This window comes from Benincasa hispida, chromosome 9, assembly GCF_027475165.1.
Source record: "Benincasa hispida cultivar pf3 chromosome 9, pf3_genome.v1.1, whole genome shotgun sequence".
Classification (NCBI taxonomy): domain Eukaryota; kingdom Viridiplantae; phylum Streptophyta; class Magnoliopsida; order Cucurbitales; family Cucurbitaceae; genus Benincasa; species Benincasa hispida.
The window spans coordinates 60,487,504-60,506,387 of NC_143486.1; the positions used below are offsets into that span (position 1 = coordinate 60,487,504).

The 18,884-nt window shown below is 29.6% G+C and overlaps 1 protein-coding gene across 1 annotated transcript; it reads left to right on the forward strand.

The window, feature by feature from the left end:
• Nucleotides 1–8,908: 8,908 nt before the first annotated feature.
• LOC150033977 (beta-glucosidase 18-like) lies at nt 8,909–18,676 on the forward strand. The gene is made up of 12 exons (XM_090317912.1): nt 8,909–9,168; nt 9,268–9,334; nt 9,428–9,486; nt 9,769–9,844; nt 11,582–11,656; nt 12,318–12,405; nt 13,128–13,380; nt 14,351–14,466; nt 16,266–16,518; nt 17,197–17,299; nt 17,396–17,504; nt 18,348–18,676. The coding sequence occupies exons 1-12, from the start codon at nt 9,001–9,003 to the stop codon at nt 18,580–18,582; spliced, it is 1,602 nt and encodes a 533-aa protein (XP_090174038.1). The 5' UTR covers nt 8,909–9,000; the 3' UTR covers nt 18,583–18,676.
• The last annotated feature ends 208 nt before the right edge of the window (nt 18,677–18,884 follow it).

The following is an 18,884-nucleotide window of genomic DNA, read 5'->3' on the forward strand; positions in this document are numbered from 1 at the left end:
ACACGTATCTAGAAATTAAAAATAAATAAATAAATAAATAACAGATCTACAAATCACGTAAGACATGTATCTATCACGTATCTAGATGTATCCATATCGTATTCGTATCTAATACCGATTCTCTGCACAATTAAAAGTATTTGTGCTTCCTAGATTAGTATCTATCTGTGACAGACAATGGTATAAGTCTATCAATGTTTATCAATAATTGAAAGTGATAGAAGTTTTAACTCATAGGTAGTGATAGTAGACTATCATTGATAGGCAGTAGATATTAGATCGAAAGAAGAAGGCGCTTGGAGTGTGGACAACGTGGGCTTTTGAACTTTTTGCATTACTGGGCAAATTTTTTCCATATTTGTCCATTGTTTTAGGCTTTGCTATATTTGCAAATTAATTTAACATATTTTGCTATATTTCTAAAAATCCCGAAAAGATTCCTTGAGAGATTTTTATCTTATTATTTAGCTCAATTTCATGAATGACTTTTTTTTTCCATATATACACAATTTTCTTACTTTAAACATTGACAAAACCCCATGAAACCAGGCATGATTGGATAGACTAGGAAGATATATTTTTCAAAAAGTAAATTCTCATTTAAATAGTTTTTAATATTAAACAAAGTTTAAAATAAACACCCATTTGTTTGGTTACATTTTCTCAAAAGTTTTTGTATTCAAGTTTGTTTGGTTTTCTCAAAGTGTTTCTATTAATGACAAATTAGTAAAAAGTATTAAACACTATGAACTAGTCGCTGAGTTAACCGAATAGGTGGTCACTAAAGGTGATTGTTGGAGTTGACAACCAGAGGTAGTCGTCGGAAAATGTGGTTTTCACGAAAATTAGGCCCGGGTGGTAGTTTTTGTTGGAGTTAGTCATCGGCAGGCAAAGTCATTGGAAACATTGGAGGAGGAAAGTTAGTTATTTTAACTATTAAGTTATAAATAGTGCTACAGTAGGAAAATGAGGATTAAAATAACTCTTACCCTCCATTTTCTTAGCACATATTCTAAAGATAACCTACTCAACTTTGTACACCAAACAACTTCTTATAGTCAATCTAATCATAATCTTAGAGATAAAAACGCTTATTTCATCACATCAATATTTAGATGTGACCTCTATACAATTGTTTAAAATATATATATATTTACTTTCATATCTTATAGACATCACGTTAGATTTGGATGATTTTTAATGTGACATGTTAAATGATTTTTTTTTCCAAAGAAGAAGAAGATATAATCAACAAAAGAAATATATAAATATTTTTCGCAATGGGGCCTCTTTAAAAGGAAGTCACCGACTAAGACAATGAGCTACCTTATATAGGAAGGACATTAGTTTATTAATTTGGTGGGAAGGAAATTAGTTTATTAATCTGGTGGTGCTAGGGAAGAGGACAAATAAAGTAAGTAAAAACAACTTTTGTATTGGGTTAAAAAACACATTTCCCCCCTAAACTTTCATCAAAAAGTAACTATTAAAGTAAATTAGAGATTTATTTTTAATTAGTATATTTTATAATATTTTTCTTTTTATGTATTTTTCCTTTTTTGTTTCTTCTCTTTGTTGGACTTGTTGGTGTGTCTATTTATTTGTCTGTATATTATATTCTGATTATGTTGATTATTCGATATAATATACAAAATTAACATGATATTAGAACCTCAAGTTCTAGGGTTTATACTTTTCAGCCGCCTCTTCTGTACGATCTTTATCTCTGTCATTCGTCATCGATGAAGGCAGATTCAGATATGTTTCACCTGTTTAGTTGATTATGCGTTCTTCTTTATCCGATTTAGTCTCTATTATGTTTTCTGATCTTCTAGGGTCTCTGTTCTGTTTTCAAATTAGTAGTTTGTGGGTCCTGTTTTAGATTTTATATGAGGATCTCTATTTCCAGTTCAGAAGTTATCTGTGTTATAGTTCTTGTGGGTCTTGTTTCTAACCCAGAAGTTCTATGTGTTTTAGTTCTTCGTAGATTTTGTCTCCAACTCAGAAGTTCTCTACATTTTAGTTCTTTTAGGTTTCTGTTTCCAACCTAGGTCTGCCATGAATTAATTCGGGAGTTTTCTTCAGTTTCCATCATCAACTACAGTCGATCGCTTCACAAACTCAAGTTAGTTGTTACTCTACCACCTTGAGTTTGAGGGGAGGGTTTTAAATTAAATTTGGGGTTTATTTCTAATTAGTATTTTCCTTTAAGGTACTTTTCCTCTTTGGTTTCTTATCTTTATTGTGTTTGTTGGTATTTATTTATTCATCTCTGTGTTGTATTCTAATTATGTTGATTATTCGATATAATATATAAAATTAACAGTAACAATTTTTAATGATCTAGTGTCTACACTTTGATTTGTAATCATTTAGTTTTTATACTTTCAAATTTGTAACAATTTAACGTTTGAAATTTAGTATGTAACAATTCAGTACTTGTGCTTTCAAATTTGTAACAATTTAGTCCCTAATATATATATATAAAAAAATAGATGTCAATTTTTATTATTTTATTATGTAGACTTTGTATTTTGTAAAACTATTGAATCTCTAATTAATTAGTTTATCGATTTATTTGTGCAAGAAATCTCATTAAATCTTAACACTAATTTCAACAACGTTATAAATTTTAGAGTATAAGGACTAAATTATTATATAGTAAAATTCATTAACTAAGTTGTTACAATATTAAAAGTATAAGAACTAAACCATTATAAATCAAAGTTTGGTAGTTAAATTGTTACTTCTATAAAAGTTTAAACTTTGTGTTTTGAATTTGTGAATATATATAAAATTTCAGTTTTGAAATTCGATAGAGTACATATTGGAGAAAAATGACAATGCACGACTGGCACAATCAAGCTTCATCGTTGAGGCTCCTAGAAAAGGGAAGTTTGTTTATTTTATTTTGTAGTGAAAATGGAAAAGGGAAAGAAATGTGAAATTTAAAAAAAAAAATGATTTGTTTTTCTAAATTGGAATCGAATCATTGCTTTATTTTTTTAAAATTATACATTTATTAATTTTAATTTAAGTGTTAATTTCTTCACTTATAATAATTTGAATAAGTAAATAAAAATGATAAATAACATATTATTTAGTTACAACATTTTAATTAATTACTAATATAAAAAGGATATTCATATTTCATTATGTTTCCACATGAAAGCAACACCAATAAACTTTTTTACTACATGTGCATTCAATTTGCAGTAAATATCAACAAAAAAGAGTGTCATTACAATTGATTTCATTTCAATTGAAACAATTTTTTTTTTCTTTTAGAATAGGTGATATTATTATACAACAACAAAGGGGATCTCACAGCCTGGGATCAAGGCACCAAAGCAACAAAGCACAAGCACAGGGCAACAAAACCAAAACAAAGCCAACAGGATAAGGCCAGAACAAAACCAACACATAAACGCAAACTCGCAAACCACCAAGGAGAAAGATAGAGAAAAGAACCCAAAACCCTACAAACTAGAGGCTACAGCAAAACAGAGAACTGTTGGGGTTGATGCCCTAGAGTCTCGTATCCTGTAGTTTGTAAACAGTATATATGAACACCTGTGATTGTTAATATATGATATTGATTTCACATCTTGTTGTTTTGCCTCATTTACGTGTTTTATTTTCTTTACCACAAACCAATAAACATAAAATCCCTGGTTATCTGTATGTGACTCAAGCATGTATGTGGTGACATACAAGTGGATCATGTTTTGAGTTATAACCAAAATGGTCTATAGTATATAGATATAGGAGGGAAACCTTATCCTGGTAATGCTAGGGACGTGGCCCGCTTTGTGGAATGGTCACAAGTGTTGTGACTCGCCACAGATAGTCTAATCCTGATAATTCGTGTTGAGGACATGCGAGCGGGGGCGTCATATACAAAGAGTTTGTATAAGACCTAACCACGAAGTGTTAATGTCTCGTTATATAACACCGTTCATGATAGAGACTTCACTTCACTAGGATGACCATAGGTAACATGACCTCAATCCTGAGTGAGTTGGGAACTCCTGCCATTGAGGGCGGTCCTTTGATTTGTATGGGTGCGAGTGGCTATGTCGCCGATTCAAACCTACCATTTTGGGGATTCGTCTGATTTGGGAGTTGGGAACTTAACTACATAAGATGAAATTCATTCCTTCCCTGAGGCAGGGGTAAGTAGATAGATGGCTCCCTTAAGGGCTGATTCCGGGGCTTGAACGATGTGGCGCCACACACTTTCTCTTGGCCCGAGAGGTCTTCGCACATAGTTGGACTATGTTGCATTGTTCATAAGAGGAATTAGTGGTACTTAAAGAGTGAGATGTAACTACAGGGGAAAAACCGTAAATTGTCCCAGCTGTACTTACGAGCATCTGTGAAGGGTCATCGTACTCATGATTGGTTATATCCAATGGACACATAAATATATCTGTGGTAAGAAGAGTTCAGTTGTTGGTCTTTAGTGGAATCACTGACAGTTAATGGATGGTGAATCATGTGGCTAAAGAGTTTAGTCAGCTATTCATGTACTGTTGGAGCTTCGAGCCACAGATCCATTAGGTCACCTGGGTAGCTTGGATAAAGTCGAGAACCAGTGTTTTGGTTAATTTGAAATGTTCAAATTGACAAGAGGAAGTTCAATTAGATATGATATAATTCGACTGGTTAATTATATATGATATAATTGGATAAATGTATGAGATACATTATTTTGGAGGAAATTAGATATAAATATGATTTATATCAAGTAGAGGAAAAATACTATAGTAGATATATGATATCAAACTATAGGATATAAATATAATATGATTATATTTATTAATTAAATTAATTGATTAATTATTTAATAATTAACCAATTAATTCACGTTTGAACGTGGGATCATAGGGTCGCAAAGGTTAAGGTAATCGGTGGGTTAAAGTATGAAAATCGTTTTCATTTTGAGATATTAATTCAGTCCTGTATTTGATATCCCGCGCCCAAAAGAATTCGTGAAAGAGCGATCGCGAGAGCCTATAGATAGAATCTCATTTGTCTAAACGATCGTCTAGTTCACGCGTTCTTAAAACGATCATATACCACTTTCCTAAACGATCGTCCAGTTTTTCCTAAACGATCGTATAGCTCTACTATACAATAAGCGTCTCTGTTATACGATAGCAGAGTTCTTCTCGTTCGCGCTTATTGTCTACACGAAATCTTTTCATCCGTCCTCTACCAAACTCACCAGAGCCCACTCTTTGGGTTTTTGACGCCGATGATACTCGGGTTTCCCTTGTGGTGGTGTTGTCCCCATGGCCTTATTCATGTACATTCGGATCGTGTAGTAACAGTGGACAGACTCGTCGGGTGCCGGTATATCAGTGGGAGTTTTCCGCTGCTTTGGGTTCACACATACGAAGACCGTCTTCCTCTAGTATGAACCCCTTTTCTCTATGTTTTATTGTATTTTGAGCATATTGTTGATGAGTTTAATATGCATAACTAATGTATATCGTTTATGTTCTGGTCACTGTGAAATCGGAGCGATCTAAGGCCACTCATGGAACTCCCGATATGAGTTCCTTCAATTGGTATCAGAGCCAGGTTTCTGATACTCCGATTTCATTTGTTGCAACGAAACAATGTTTACATTCATGGTGGGTGTATTTCTACGTTGTTTTAAGTGTTAATACTATTGTGGATGTGTCGGATTAATGGATGTTTTGGGGATGAATTGCCTCATCTGTTTAAATTCCTTTTACATTTCTGGTTGAATGTAAATGCCCCTGTGTTTTTGGGCACATATAATCGTAATCGAGTCTGTATTCAAAGTATTTGAAGTTTTGAGTCGTTCGTCGAAGTTCTGGGCAAAGATTGCGGCTTTTCGAGGAAGGAGATGATCTAGGGTTGATCGCATCGTGCAGAAAAGGTTCTATATGATCATTGTCCAGCATCATGAAGATGAAGGACTATGCGATCGTGGTTGAACGCATCGGTTGAACGATGGGGTATGCGATCAAGAGTTGGTCGTATCGAGAAGATAATTGGGCACGCGATCGCTGAGTATTGTTTAATACGCGGTGAGCTAGACGATCGTTTAGGTCAGCAAGCTTCATCACTTAGTAACTGACTAAACGATCGCTTAGCATCGCAAGGTAAATCGTTTACCAAGTTGTACGCACCAGATAGACGATCAGACGCTTGCGTATCGTTTAAAGCGCGTTAGACGATCGTTTAGATCAGCAAGCTTCATCACTTAGTAACTGACTAAATGATCGCTTAGTAACTCAAGGTAAATCGTTTACCTATCGTCGTGCTACACGATCGCATGGACGATCAGACTTCGCAGCCTCGTCATCGTCTACGCGATCGTTTGCTAAAGTTTCTATCGTCTAGTGTGCACTGAACGATCGTCTACCTGCTAAAGATTGCTACACGATGGAGACCTCCTGGCGGTTCAAGACCTGGTTCGCCTGTGAACTGGTTTGCTCGATGACAAATGTAATAGATAGGGTTTTTCATTCCGGTTCTTTTTGGTTTAAAGGCTCATCCCGGTCCATTAGGTTATGCATTGATCATGCATCATCTCTTTATTGTAATTGTTATAATTTAGAGAAGCATGATTTTATTATGTAAGAGTTGCTCATGCATCATTACTATAAGAGTTATATTTATGCATGCATAAAAAGCATTGACATGCATCATCTTTATATTATAATTGTTATAGTATAAGGGTGAATGATAGCATGTTTGCTTGGTTATTATGTGTTATATAAAAGTTATATAGTAATGATCGAACATTGCATGAAGCATGACACATAGGTTACTTTATAATTGTTATAAACGCCTCGTTATGCACAATGTTTTTAGTTGTTTCTTTTTAAGAGTTAAAGAGAAATTAGAACTAAAAGAGATAAGAAAGACATGCATGCTCACTTAGGTTTAATTCATGGTTTTAAAATGTTTAAAACTTGGATCACATAGACCTAAGATTACGGTTCTAATATGATTAGCAACCCTAAGGCTTTAATCTTTTAATCAGTTTAATAGGATTAAATTGGCTAATAAAAGGTTAAAGTGTAGCAAATCTATCTATAAGGGACCTTTTGTCTAAGGCGGGTTCTGTCTAGGCTGGGGTATTTAAGTTAACGGAAACGTAACACCCCTACCTAGTAACTTACCTGGAAAGGTGAATTGGATAGATTTGATGCATGCATGCAAGTTAAGGACAGTCCATTAAAGTGTTTAAATGTGACTGCTTGAACTTGTTTATATTTCATAAACAAACGTTGTTTATGAGCAGGCTTTAAAAAGACCACTTAGACTAAAATCAGTAGTCGGATGTCTAGGTTAATGAATCCCTAGGTAGAACATTCAGTGGGAGGTACTTGGGGCATAAGATGTTTCACTTAAACCTTTAACTTTTCTCCTTAAGATACTTGGGGCATATCTAATTTCAAATTGACAAGAGGAAGTTCAATTATATATGATATAATTGGATAAATGTATGAGATACATTATTTTGGAGGAAATTAAATATAAATATGATTTATATCAAGTAGAGGAAAAATATTATAGTAGATATATGATATCAAACTATAGGATATAAATATAATATGATTATATTTATTAATTAAATTAATTGATTAATTATTTAATAATTAACCAATTAATTCACGTTTGAACGTGGGATCATGGGGTCGTGAAGGTTAAGGTAATCGGCGGGTTAAAGTATGAAAATCGTTTTCATTTCGAGATATTAATTCAGTCGTGCATTTGATATCCCGCGCCCAAAAGAATTCGTGAAAGAGCGATCGCGAGAGCCTATACGATAGAATCTCATTTGTTTAAACGATTGTCTAGTTCACGTGTTCTTAAAACGATTGTATAACACTTTTCTAAACGATTGTCCAGTTTTTCCTAAACGATCGTGTAGCTCTACTATACGATAAGCGTCTCTGCTATACGATAGCAAAGTTCTTCTCGTGCGCACTTATCGTCTACACGAAATCTTCTCCTTCATCCTCTACCAAACTCACCATAGCCCACTCTTTGGGTTTTTGACATCGAGGATACTCGGGTTTCCCTTATGGTGTTGTCCCCACGGCCTTGTTCATGTACGTTCGGATCATGCAGTAACAGTCAATAGACTCGTCGGGTGCTAGTAGATCGGTGGGAGTTTTCTGCTGCTTTGGGTTCACATATACGAAGACCGTCTTCCTCTGGTGTGAACCCCTTTTCTCTATTTATTGTATTCTGAGCATATTGTTGACGAGTTTAATATGCATAACTGTTAGTATAGAATGTATATCGTTTATGTTCTAGTCACTGTGAAATCGGAGCAATCTAAGCCCACTCATGGAACTCTCAGTATGAGATCCTTCAAGAACAACGTGAAGTTCAAAAAGAAAAAACATCCGTACACATACTAGATAAGACCAAGAAGGTCAACCCGCTAGGAAGTAGCACGCGCACAAACCGTAGAGACCATAAGGTGAACAAGAGCAGACACCGACCTCGGCCGACCTCCATGCAGCCGCCGATTACGCTCCTGCCAGATGTAGTATATGGAAGCACACCAGAAAATACGGAACAACTTACTATGCACCCTCTTACCCGACCCCATTCGGCATAACCACTCAACTCAACATTCCAACCAGTCATCCGATGCGTCGAATCCAACTGATTGAAACAAATTTTCATTAAGAGTAGATACGAGTAGTTAATGCATCTTAATTAGATTAGAATATGTGAAAGTATTTGTCCTCATCATTATATTATTTTGATGACCGATTAAATCATTAGTTTCTATACTTAAAAAAATCAATCTTTATTTCTATTTCCGTCCATATGAAGTCATGATAGGTAAGTAGAGCCTCTAAATAAAGATATAATTAATAATTCAATCTAATAAACTAACAAAAATACCAAACTAATCATACATTTTTGTTGGCATTCAAATCATTTCAACTCAATATATTTGATTTGGGAATTGCAGGCCCCAAAGTCAGTATTATGGACACCAAAACCAAAATACTTCCATTTTTCTCATGTTTTTTCTTCCTCCTTTTGCTTTGCTCTCATCAAAGTTTTGGCCAAAATGAAGAAGAAGAAGCAGAAGAAATCAAAAGATCAGATTTTCCAGAGCATTTCTTTTTTGGAACTGCCACTTCCTCTTATCAGGTATATTCATTCATTTCTTAATTATCTTCTTCATTTTTTCTATTTGTGGGTATGTTTTATCTTAGGGCTTTATTTATTATTTGTTTTTATTGAGTGTAGATTGAAGGAGGTTATCTTGAAGATGGGAAGGGATTGAGTAATTGGGATGTTTTTTCCCATACTCCAGGTTCCAACCTACCTTCTGATTGTTCATTCCCATTCAGACCCAACTTCCCCATTTTTCCTAAAAAATATTTGTTATATTTTTGCAAATTTGCAGGAAAAATTAAGAACAACGACACCGGAGATGTGGCCGATGATCACTACCATCGGTTTTTGGTACTCTGCTTTATAACATATTTGAGAATGATTCTAAAATAGTTAAAATTACTTTTCTCATATTAAAAATTACTCAAAAAATATTTTTAAATTGCTTAAAGTCAATCTAATAGGTATACAAAATAAAAATCTAAAATTAAATATTGAATTGATTTCAAGTGATTAGAAGTGTATTTTAAAATAGAATGGTTTTAAATATGACAAATGATTTTAACTATTTCAAAATTATTTCTAAATATATACTTGAATTGAGTTGATTTTTGATTTTTTTTATTATGACAGGAAGATATTGAGTTGATGCATTCAATGGGGATGAATGCTTATCGCTTTTCCATTTCTTGGACGCGAATTTTGCCTAGTAAGTTCCTATTATCTTTTGAAGAAATCAATTGAATTAATTTATACTCTCAATTAAGATTTCCTTTGAAAGTAGTTTACGCATCATCGTTCGTTTTCTTAATTTGATATTTGAAGAAGTCTACACATATTTAAGAATTGAATACATAAACGATTTTTCAGTGTAATCATTTATAAAGTATTTAAATTCATTCACTTATAATGAATTAAAAGTATAATTGAAACAATAATATGTTTACATTATATATATCTTTTTTTGGAATAAGTCTAAATGAGTGTATGGTAATTTATATATTTATAAAACTTTATATTTAAATTGATACCATCATTAGTTCATGATTTTAAATTGAGACAATCTCCCAAATTTAAAGGTGTAAAATTTATATTTTTTTTCAATTTTGAATGTCAACCACAAACTTTCAATTTTGTGTTTGGTAATTTAGTTATCTTTTTTTAGAAAAAAAATTAAATAGGCCAATGACCTATTAGACAACAAATTGAAAGGAAAGGAGTCTATTAAATATAGAATTAAAAGTTGAAGGCTTATTAGACACTTTTTAAAGTTAGGAGCCATTGAACAAAAGTTATAATGACTTATTGGACACTTTTTAATGTTGAAGGACTAAGTTATAAACATAAAACTAAAAGTTAAGGTCACCTTTAGTAACTATTTGATTTTTTATTTTTAGTTTTCAAAAATTAAATCTATAAATACCTCTTCTACCTCTAAATTTATTTCTTTGATATCGACTTTTTATCCATATTTTCAAAAACCAAGTCAAATTTTGACAACAAAAAAAATATTTTTAAAATTTGAAATTTGGTTAATTCAACTAATTTACTTAAGATTGATTCAAACAATAATAATGAAAATAAGAAGAAATATGCTTAATTTTGAAAAATCAAAAACCAAAAAGGAAATAGATAACAAATGATATCTAAGTTTATGACTAACTTTTAATTTAACCAAAATTCTTGATGTAAATGGAGAATTGATTTTCTATCTATTAAGCTTATTTTCAATTTGGTTCTATATAGTTTTGAAAGTTGCAATTTAATCTATATAATTTGCTTAAAAGCACTAGGTTTTTTTTTTTAAAGAAATGGAATTCACCTCTTTTATATAGTTTGTTGATTAAGAGATAGAACCATCATTTTTTAGAATGATAATAATCATCTTATTCACATGGTTGTACTCGAATTACTTGTGAAAAATGTACCTTTTGTATTTTATTTACTCAACTTAAAGCTCATACAATTTTGTTTTTAATAAATATGAGGTGGGATTAAGCAATAATGCTGCCTCAATTATGGTCATGTGTTGGAACTAAACTTTTAACTCATTTAATTAACAAAATTAACTAAATAAAAATAAAATATCAATATACTGGATTAATTTTTACTATTTTTTTAGAATTATAAGGTGGAGGAATTGAACCTCTGACTCCAAGATCAATAATAAAGTACTATGCTCATTTTTATTTATAAAGATAATGACGATATTAATATTTATTGATGTTGATTTTGTTTAAAGGGGTGGGAATATAAAATTAGTAGTGTGGACAACATTTTTTTTTTTTTAGTACAAACGTGGATTACATATTATTTTAAGAAAAAAAATCCTTTATTGCCAAATAAAAAAATAAACAATAATGTTGATGATTGATACGGTTGGAATTTTCAAAAGAAGATATTAATAGTTGTGTTTTGTAATAATTAATTATATATATTATTATAGAAGGAAGGTTTGGTAAAGTCAACAGAAGAGGGATCACCTTCTACAACAAAATCATTGATCATTTGTTGCTGAAAGGTACTTCTTCCATTTACTTTTGTTACTCTTTTTTTTGTTTTTTCTTTCTTTTGTCCGATTATAACTTTTATTTTTCATATTAAAATTTATAACTTTTTATCACATCCATTTTTATGATATCGATGCCGAACCCTCTATTTATAGATGTATAGACAAATATATCATCGTGTTAGTAGATATTTTAATTGTCGATTAAAACTCTAAATTTTTTTACAAATAAATCAATTTAGATACACAATTAGAACTTTGCTTTGAAAGTCGTTAGTACATAATTTTTAAATATCTATTAAACTTCTTTAAAATGTAAAAATTAACATAATATTAGAGAAAAATGTTAGAATCAAATAAATAGTAACACCTTCTCATTTATAGGAGTTTTTCTTTTACCATTGTTAGATTTTTTTCACTATTATTCACTATTAATTTGTCATATATAATCTTAGAACAAATAATGTAAATTAAAACTATTTTTAAAATTTTTAAAATACAAAATAAATTTAACTATCTATAAATTGGTTTAAGAAATTTCTAAGATTTCTAAAAAAAGTATAAATCTCAAAATCCTTGAATTAAATTTGTAATCTAACTGTTTTAAAAATAAAGTATATTGATGTTAGAATATTCTCTACAATATTTGAGTAAGAAAAATTAATGGATACAGACATAAAGCCATTTGTGACGATTCACCATCACGATCTTCCGAGTGAACTCGATAAAAGATATGGAAGTTGGATGAGTTCTCGAATGCAGTAATATCTCTTTTCCCTTTTCCTGTTTTTGGTAAGAAAAAACACTATTGTTCTTAAACTTTAATAAAATAATAATTTAGTCCTTAAACTTTAATTTATAATGATACAATCCTTATAGTCTTTTTTAAATCTGCAACTATTAAATTCTAGAATTTCAATAAATAATAATTTTAATCTCTATCTTTTACAAATTATAACGATTTAGTCTCTTTATTTTACATTTTGATACTATCTAGTTTCCATTGTGAAAAATATGTTCAAGATTTCATGAATTTGTTTACACTTGTAGCAAGGTGTTCATAGGTTCAATTCTGTCTCGAATTCATTTTCCAAATCTAAAACAAAATCGAATCGAAATTTTTTATTTTCATATAATTTTAAATCAAACTAAACCAGTGCTTCAGCGAAAATAAATTTTCAGTTCAATTTAGTTTCGTCAATTATTTCAGTCGGGTTGGTTTTTTAATGTGTACCTCTTCTTGTAGTTTGATAAACTGTTATGGATCAATTTTCATAAATAAGCTACAAAGACTATGTCGTTACTTAATAAAGCTCGAAACTTAATTATTTTTTTTATGAGTTTATACTATAAGGACTAAATTGTTACTTCTATTTAAGTTCAAGGACACAAAGTGTATTTTTTAACCCTTTATTTTTCTTCTTTTCTCTCTTGTTTGTGTGCAATAAGATAATATTTGGGACGATGAAATGGTTTATTTTAGGGAGGATTTTGTATATTTTGCAAAAATTTGTTTCAAAGAGTTTGGTGATAGAGTGAAGCATTGGATTACGATAAATGAGCCAAATGTGATAACGTTGATGGCTTATACAAAAGGAGTTTATCCACCGGGCCATTGTTCGCCACCATTTGGAAACTGCTCTATTGGGAACTCTGATTTTGAGCCTCTCATTGTCATGCACAACATGTTACTTGCCCATGCAAAGGCTGTTCGTCTTTATCGCACCCATTTTCAAGTAGTTTTCTTCTCCCCTCCTTTTAATATTTAGTGTTCTCATTTCTTCTTTCTTGTTTTTATTTCTAATTTTTTAAAAAACAAATTTATCTTAACCACTTTCTGTTTATTATTTCTAAAATTTAAGGAGCATTTCTCAAAAAAAAAAAAAAAGATCAAATTTCAAAATCTACACATTATAGTGAATTCTCATAATTGGGGTAAGGAGCACAACCTTGTCTCTTTTTCTTATTCTTCTTCTTATTCTTCTTTTTTTTTTAAAAAAAAAAAAAGACAATTGTTTTTGTTGTCAATTCTTTTTAATGTTTTTTTATTTCTTTACTTTGTAATTAATAAATTAATATATTATTTTAATTTTTTTAATTTTGCCAATATATATATATATATATAAATTATTTAAATAATAATATTTTTCACCTTTTAAAATATATAGATTAACCTAAATGAAGTAGTAGGTATAAAACCAATTTTGTGGTCACTAGTACACTCTTGTATTAGTTAAGCTATGCTCCCTTTGACTATATATATATATATATATATATATATATATATATATATATATATATATTAGAACTATTGTTAGTATATAAAAAGTTAGAATAATTTAAAAAAATAAGATATTTTAGTTTTAATGAGATTCAAATTTCTAGCTTCTCGATTGTCAGTACAAACCTTATATTTGTTATAAGTAATTGACAAACTAATTTTCTAGTGATAAAACTATAGAGATAATATAATTATTATTTAATGGTCTTGAAGTATCAATTTCTATCTCTAAATTTTAAGACCAAAAAAAAAAAAATCATTAAAAATCCTCTTCAAATTCATATGAATTTTCTTCAATTCTATTTTAAAGAAGCTTTACTTATGGACCATTTCTTCATCTTTTAATATATATTTTCTGAAAATAATTATAAAATGTTTCATTTAATTTTTTTAAAAAATATATTAAGAAAAACTTTATTTTGTAGGAAAAACAAGGTGGATTGATAGGAATAGTGGTATTTGGGCACATGTATGAACCACTAACAGACCATCAATTTGACATACAAGCTGTGGATAGAGCCTTGATTTTCAACTTTGCCTGGTTAGTTTTTTTTTTCTATCTTTATGTTTTCACTTTTTTTACTAATTTTTCCAACAAAATTTTAATGTCACAAATATTAAAACTTATTGGTAAAATAATAAAATACATTTTACTTAATTAGGTTGAAAATAATGGATTAAGTATAGTTCAACAAATATGGTACTTATTACCTTTTTCTAAAATTTTAAAATTTTATTAGACTTCACAATAATTGAATTCGAAAAAGTTGAAAATGATTAAATTAAAAAAAAAAAATCATGCCCATTTGATCTTATGATTATTGTCATCCTTGCTAATATAAGGTCTAGAGAATAAACTCATTAAAAAAAGTGGTTGCATAGTTGTCATCTAAGAATATCATTTTGAAATTTGCACATCATTATTATTTTAGAATTTGGTGCTAGGAAATTAATATATAAGTTTAAAGGCTAAGTATATTTAATGGTCTCCTTTATTTTGGGTTATTTTGTATTATCATTGTTTAATAATATATTTGGATACATAAATATGGTTATAAGAGGTTACTTAACAAATGAAATTCATGCAAAGATAGGTAGATTTCATGTGTTAGGTTAATTGAATAATATAGAATAATTCCTATGGGGACAATTGGAAATATAAATATTAGACTTAAATTATTAGCAGATATAATATAATGTAAAAAAATTTACAAATACGACCAGATTTAAATATTCTATCAATGATAGACCATATTATTGAATGATAAACCATATCACTGGTAAGAGTCTATCAACAATAGAAGTTTATCGTGGATAGACTTAATTATATTTATAATTTTTTTAAAATGATGTTATACACTTAATTATTATTTCTAAAAATACTAATAGTTTCCATTATCTTTTTTCCAACGTGAATGATAGATTGTACATATAGGTCAAAGCCAAACTGCCCCTAATAAATAATAATAATAAATCAGAATTATTTTTTTATAAATAATAATAATCACGATTGGAGCATATAGATAGAGTATTAGGCTAGACAAGTGCAGGTGAAGTCGGATCCAGCAGTGCAATAATTTAAAATGTTATATTTAATAAATAGAACATTAAAAGCATGCTTTAAAATAAATTAAAATATCTAAAACTCAACATTGCTCTCTTTAAAACTTGGTAGGTTAGATTCTTTTAAGTAAACACTTGGCATCACTGATTTTCAATCAAGTATTTCTATAGATCTTCTCCATCAATTATTTTAAATAGCATCCATACAAGTCAAGTTATTAATGTAATAAGCCAATATAATGGTTAATTTTATCATTTCTTTAGTGTGATAATTTTGTGTCTTAGTTCTACAGTTTGGTATAGCTTTATATTTGTTTTAATGTATTAATTATTAATTGATAATCCAATCATGTTCACCATGAAACCATATGATTTGGTATTTACTTCCTACTTTTTTTAAGTTTTCATTAGTGAGACCAAATGATGTTTCAACTTTGATACTCTCTTCCTTTGAACATTAGTATCCTTTTATTGAGATAATAATGAATGTTAGTGGAATCGAGTAGAATGTTCTTAATTTAGGTCTAACGGTAAGTCGATAATATTGTTTGACATAAAACTATATACCTTCATAAAAAAGGAATTTTTTCCCTTCATGTACAAGATAATGTTTTCAAAAACATAAGTTGAAGAAAAATTCAAATATAATATTTGATCATTTTAATTTGATAGTTTCTTCTTACCATTCCCTCCTTCCCGATTTTTTACAAATACAAACATATTTCAAACAGGTAACTAGAGGTACTTATACAAAGTTTTCTTTTTAAACCTTAATAGGGTGTATGATCCTATAGTATATGGAGATTATCCTAAAGAAATGCGAGAAATTTTAGGAAGCCAACTTCCAAGTTTTTCAGACTTAGAGAAAAATATTTTAAGAGGAAGCTTGGACTACATTTGTGTCAACCACTATACCACATTTTATACAAAAGATTGTCTTCATTCGGTTTGCTCTTACGGTGGAGATCATCCTATTACAGGATTTCTTAACACCACAGGATATAGAGATGGTGTTGCCATTGGAGACCCAGTATGCTCTTTTCTCCTCTTTAAAGTCTCCTCTATTTTAATTTCGTCAAAATTTTAGAGTTTTATTTAATCCTTCCTGCTTTAATAAGTTCCAATCCTTAAGATTAAAATATAATTTAGGAACTAAGCCAAAAAAAAAAGAAGAAGAAGAAGAAAGAATCGTGTTCTTATAATTATATGAATGTATAATATAAACATATTATATGAACGGCTAGAGAAATGAGTATATTTTAATGATAATTGATATATATTTAAGGTCAAAAGTTTAAATTCTTCTACATTTGTTTGTTGTGCTAAAAACAAAATATATAATCAAAATGAAAATATATTATACAATATATCTCTAGAAAAAAAAAAAGGGTTAAAACATGTTCAATAATAATAATAATAATAAAAAGTCTTAAAAATTGCATAAACAAATTGTTTGGAAAATGTGAATTATTTGAAGAAAAAAATTCTGATTTTTTTATTAAATTTTGTATATTGTATATGATAAAAAAAACTGAATAATAATTTAAAAAAAAAAGTTTAGAACAAGAGATTAAGTAACATGTGGATACGAAAGTGATGACATTTTGATAAATTGGGAACACAATTTAGTGATAATTGATATGTATTATATTATTTGAAGTTAGTTGTTTAAAATTTTCATTTAGCTACTTATACTTTTATCTAACAGACAGGAATAGACATATTCTTTGTTGTTCCAAGAGGTTTGGAAAAAATTATTAATTATATCAAACGAAGATATCCCAAGAAACCCATCTTTGTCACTGAAAATGGTAAGCTAAGCTAAGCTAAAAGCATGTCTATGATTTAAATTTTCATTTTAATTACCCAAAGTTAATTTCAAGTTTTAAGATATTATTTCTTTTTAGGATATTCTATGCCACCGGGCGATGGTAACACAGTTGAAGACATGATAAATGACACAAAACGTGTTAATTACCACAAGAACTACCTTGCTTCCTTGGCTAGAGCAATAAGGTAAGTACAACTTCAAACAACATTTTTATCCATGAACTTCTAATTTAATCTTTGAACTATAGTTAGTAACAATTTAGTTCTCGCACTTTCAAATATGTAATAATTTAATCACTAAATTTTAATACGTAACAATTTAGTTCCTATGCTTTGAAATTTGTAGTAATTTAGTCCTTATCATGAAAAATATCATCTAAATTAACCATAACTTTTTATTGCATAATAACTATTTCTTTATTGTTTATAAAAAAAAAAAATGCTCTTCAATTATAGTTTATTGATTTATATGATTTTTTTAATTAAATCCTACCAATTTTTTATAGCAAATTATAATGTATAAAGACTTTAAGAGACTAAAATATTATAAATTTAAAAATACGAAGATTGAATTGTTATTAAGTAAAGTTCAAGAACTAAATTGTCAATCAAATGAAAGTTTAGAAACCAAAATTGTTTTTCAACCTAAATAATAGCCCACTTTATCTTTTCCTATACAACTCCATTATAGTTTTAATATAAATTTTAGACATAATTTTTGTTAGAAAAGTTATTTTTAATAATTTAGAGGTAATCATTGGTTTATCCATTGTTTCACTTTACAAAAATTTGCCCTTTTATATATAAATTATGAGCATATTCTTACAATCATATAATATAATATTATGAGAGATACAATTCTTAACCATATCTCTTTTATCAGATATGAGAATTTAATCAAGCTTTAGCTAAGACAAATAAGAGAAAAGATTTGGATTATATTTTCAATTAATTTAGATAAATAAGTACTACAAATAATGAATGTAATCCATTCATTATGTTATAATTTGTAATGACATTTTATGACAGGAATGGAGCTGATGTGAGAGGGTATTTTGTATGGTCTTTAATGGACAACTTCGAATGGGCCGATGGGTACGCCACCAGATTTGGGCTTTTGTATGTGGACTTGCACACACTTGAGCGACGACCCAAACTTTCGGCCCAATGGTTTGCTTCTTTCCTTGGCGGCAATCTACAACAGCTTACTAAATCTTCGTCCATTATAAATAAAAATGCCTTTGATTCTCTCATGGAGGATTAAACAGCGTATCCCTTTTTTAAATTGTTGTTGAATACTTGAATGTTAAACATATTCTATTATCAATAAAAGATATTATAGACATTATTCAATAAAATTGTTGTTGAATATGTAAATTGCACGTGTAAAGTCTAAATCCAATAAACTAAGATCCATGACTATTACATGAATACTTGAACATTATGTGGAGACATAAAGATGGATCAAGTTCGAGTTTATAGCCAAAACAGTCTATAGTATATGAACAAGGTTGGGTACCTTATTCTGGTAACACTATCGAATGCGGCCCGCTTTGTAAATAGTAC

Bases quoted from the DNA above. Each gene is read 5' to 3' on its own strand.
- LOC150033977 (XM_090317912.1), top strand. From the start codon at position 9,001: ATGGACACCAAAACCAAAATACTTCCATTTTTCTCATGTTTTTTCTTC. The intron at 9,487-9,768 runs GTACTCTGCTTT...TTATTATGACAG, and splicing joins ATCACTACCATCGGTTTTTG to GAAGATATTGAGTTGATGCA. The intron at 14,467-16,265 runs GTTAGTTTTTTT...AAACCTTAATAG, and splicing joins TTGATTTTCAACTTTGCCTG to GGTGTATGATCCTATAGTAT.